Source organism: Carlito syrichta, unplaced genomic scaffold (genome assembly GCF_000164805.1).
Source record: "Carlito syrichta isolate Samal-C Ts95f unplaced genomic scaffold, Tarsius_syrichta-2.0.1 Scaffold288511, whole genome shotgun sequence".
Classification (NCBI taxonomy): domain Eukaryota; kingdom Metazoa; phylum Chordata; class Mammalia; order Primates; family Tarsiidae; genus Carlito; species Carlito syrichta.
Window position 1 is genome coordinate 416,015 of NW_007232607.1, and position 4,049 is coordinate 420,063.

At 35.0% G+C, this 4,049-nt stretch overlaps 1 protein-coding gene across 1 annotated transcript; it reads left to right on the forward strand.

Moving 5' to 3' along the window:
• The first annotated feature begins 208 nt into the window (after positions 1-208).
• Positions 209-1,165, forward strand: LOC103255862 (olfactory receptor 6-like). The gene is given in 1 exon segment (XM_008053800.1): positions 209-1,165. A coding segment is annotated over 1 exon segment (957 nt).
• Positions 1,166-4,049: the final 2,884 nt, after the last annotated feature.

A 4,049-nucleotide genomic window follows, 5' to 3' on the forward strand; every position in this document is an offset into this window, starting at 1 on the left:
TTCCAGGTCCTCTTCTGATCCCTGATTTTCTAGAGAGAATCTACGGCTTCTCATGATTTCCAAATCATGTGCCAGGTTTAGATGATGGCACTGCAGTTGTTTAATAATAAAGTATCTGTAAACTGAAGGTCCCCTGCTGTGAATATGGATTTCACGCTTCAATTTGGTATTATTATTATTAAATCCATTGTTTTTTGGTGTTCTAACTATGGGGAAGGAAAACATCACCAACATCAGTGAGTTCATTTTGGTGGGCTTTTCTACTGCCCCTTGGCTGCAGGTTATGCTCTTCTTCCTCTTCCTCATTACCTACTTGTTTGTGCTATTGGAGAATTCAATTATCATCCTCACTGTGTGGGTCACTGGGTCCCTGCACAAGCCCATGTATTATTTTCTGGGCACTATGTCCTTTCTAGAGGCCTGGTATATATCTGTCACAGTTCCCAAAATGCTGGCTGGATTCCTACTTCATACCAATACTATCTCCTTCCTGGGATGCATGACCCAGCTCTATTTTTTCATATCACTCGCCTGTACTGAGTGTATGCTTTTGGCTGTCATGGCCTATGACCGTTATGTGGCCATATGTTGGCCTCTTCACTATCCAGTTATGATGACCACAGGGCTTTGTGTGCAGCTCACCATCAGTTCCTGGGTGAGTGGCTTCACCATCTCCATGGCAAAGGTATACTTCATCTCCCAAGTTGCCTTCTGTGGCAATAATACATTGAACCATTTTTTCTGTGATGTGTCACCCATCTTCAAACTGGCCTGCATGAACTTATCTATGGCTGAGATGGTAGACTTTGTGTTGGCCATTGTCATCCTTGTGTTTCCCCTCTCAGCCACTGTTCTTTCCTATGCCTTCATTGTCTCTACCATCCTGCACATACCTTCCACCACTGGGCAGCGGAAGGCCTTCTCCACTTGTGCATCTCACCTTACAGTTGTTGTCATCTTCTATACAGCTGTGATCTTTATATATGTCTGACCTCGGGCCATTTCTCCATTTAATTCTAACAAATTGATCTCAGCCATCTATGCAGTCCTTACTCCCATGCTCAACCCTATCATCTACTGCCTAAGGAACAAGGAGGTCAAAGATGCCATCAAAAAAACCATAGGAGGTGGCGGAGCCCTTTTCTTGAGAGATTATTTTCTCTGAAGAGACTCAGATATTCCTACTCCTTTCACCATTTGTCTTAATCCCAAAAAACACCTTCTTTAGAGGAAAGTCTGCAATTATAAACATTTTGACTTAGTACAATGATTTAGGGATATGGAGCCAGAGATCAAAGAAAAACTTCTTTTCTTTCAGACTTTAATTCAATGCTTCATTTTATAAGGCAGTAGATAAAATAATGAGAACTCTAAGAGACATATGTTAGTAAAATATGCTTATGCTAAGAAATAATTAGTTATTATCTAATTATTTTTTAGGGTTCTTTTGGTGATGCTATTTCATTTTGACTTGTGTTGTTTTAAAATTCCTCTCTATTTTAGGAAGGTGCATATAGAGAAGATTTTCTGTAGTCAGTGTCATGGATATAATGTTTTTATCATGTCCAAGAGGATGAGGGGACTGGCTCTTTTTCTAATCAATTGACCTTGATGATACCTTATTTAAATTAATTTTAAAATTTAGGAAAATTAGAGACATAGCTTTAATTTCTTTCCTTTGTTGGAACTTTTACATATAGTTTTTAGATAAAATAATTGGATGTTAGACTGTAGGAAAACTAGTGACAGTTTATTAAAACTCGTTTCTTTACACTTAAAGGAAGCATTGGCATTGACAAAAGGCCAAGTGTTTTTTCTTAGATGGAACTTGGTATAGAGGTGAAGAATTCTCCCAGGTTCCTTTCTTGTTTATTGTTAAAGGTATATGCAAGATTCCAGAGAGTAGTATATGCTTTCATTTAGCGTTATAAAATGATAGAAGAGAAATGAATTCTGCTTTCTCAGTAAGAAATTGGATGAGTGAAGTTAAAAATATGTTCTGCTAAGAGATAAGGAATGACAACCATGCTATTTTACTCCAGCGTTTTGAAAATCACATTTTATGTATTAATCGTGCTATTGATTTATATACCACAAATGCTTTGTTTTACTTTATTTAACTTGGCACCACATATTTCTTTTGTTTTGAATTTAAGTTTTTTTATAATGCCATATAAAATTATTTTACAAGCTGGGCACGGTGGCTTATGCCTGTAATCCCAGCACTTTGGAAGGTGGAGGCGAGAGCATTGCCTAAGCCCACGGGTTCAAGACCAGCCTGGGCAACTTGGCAAGACCTTGTCTCTACAATAAATCAAAAAACTAGCTGGGCATGGTGGTATACGTTTGTAGTTCCAGTTACTTGGAAGGTTGAAGCAGAAAGATCACCTTAGCCCAGCAGATCAGCACTGCGGTAGCTGTGAGCATGCCACTGCACTCCAGCCTGAGCGACAGAGTGAGACACTGATTAAAAAAAAAGTTTTACTTTGGTATTACAAAGATTAAGATAATTTGCACACTGTGATAATTTCCAATCAGCCTAAATGAGTTAGATTTCCCTGACCTTCATTACTTTTAGCTTAAACATGTGTATTCCTAATGACATATACCACTAAAAATAATACACTTTGTCTTGAATCACATAATTTTTGTCCCAATCCTACAGTTTTCTAAAGAGAGCAATGTCTGCAGTATATATTTCTGCTTAAAATATTTTATTAATCAATAATAGACAATTATTGCTATTTCGAAATCTCACAAGGTTTTTTTTGTTACATTCTCATCACAAAAAATGGTAAGTAGGTGAGGTGATGAATATGTTAAATATCTTGATGTAATCATTCCACAGTGCATACATATATCACATTGTGCCCCATAAGTACATACAATTATTATTTGTCAATAAAAAATTTTTAAAATTAGTTTAGCAGCCCTAGGGGTCATTCATTATTACATGTATATTTGTAACCTAACATTCTTTTTCTGATTTAGACTACCTGATTTTTCAAAGTTTTGTGTATTATTGAAGGCAATAATACTGTCCAATGGGAATAAAGTTACACTTATACAAGATGAGTAAGTTCAAGAAATCTGCTGTACAACATGATGTCTACAGTTAGCAGTATGGTACTGCACACTTACACATTTGTTCAGAGGGTAGATCTAATGTTAATCTGTTGTTAAGAGTGTTAATCTAATGTTCTTAAAAAACACAACACACAAACAAAAGGCATGCCAGAAAACTTCAGGAGATATTGAATATGTTTGTTACCTCGATTTTGGTGATGATAATGTGACTGTAGACATATTTCTAAGCTCATAAAATTGCATGCACAATTATTTGCAGTTTTTTGCATACCAATTGTATTTCAATAAAGTTGGGGGAGATAAATAAATAAATAAATAGAATTTTATAGAGAGTCAATAGACCATTTGTTATAAATCCTCTTGTCCTTACTTATCTTATATTCTACTTGATAAATTGAATTTCCAAATGAGTTATCTAATTGCCTCCTTAGCAGTACATTTTCTCCCTCTTTTATTGTTATAGGTTAATTTTTTGTATTTTTTTACTTTACAATTTAACATATCTTGTTTTCAAGTTTTTAAGTATACACAATAGGAAATAATATAGCAGAATTGACTATTTTGTCAATTAAGACTTTTTAAATTGAAATAAGCTATGGACAATTAGATTTTATAACGTTATTACATATTTGATATTGTACTCCAATATTGTGTTACTTTATTCAAAATAAGAAAAGTGACATAAAGGACGAAATGGTCTATGACAATAGAAATTTTCTGAGCAGGGAATGGATAAGTAAAGGTTAAGGTTCTTCTGGGCATGTATCGGTCATGAACCAGCAAAGAATAATAGATAATTGTCAAAACTGAGAATAGCAAGAAGTTTCACATGTGACTGAATTGGTTGAAAACCATCTTTAGGTAAATGCTTCCCTTCATTGCAGAAAATTTTTAGTGGGTGTTTAAGTAAGGGTTCAACAAGAGAAACAAGCAATAGGAAATATACATTAAGAGAATTATTA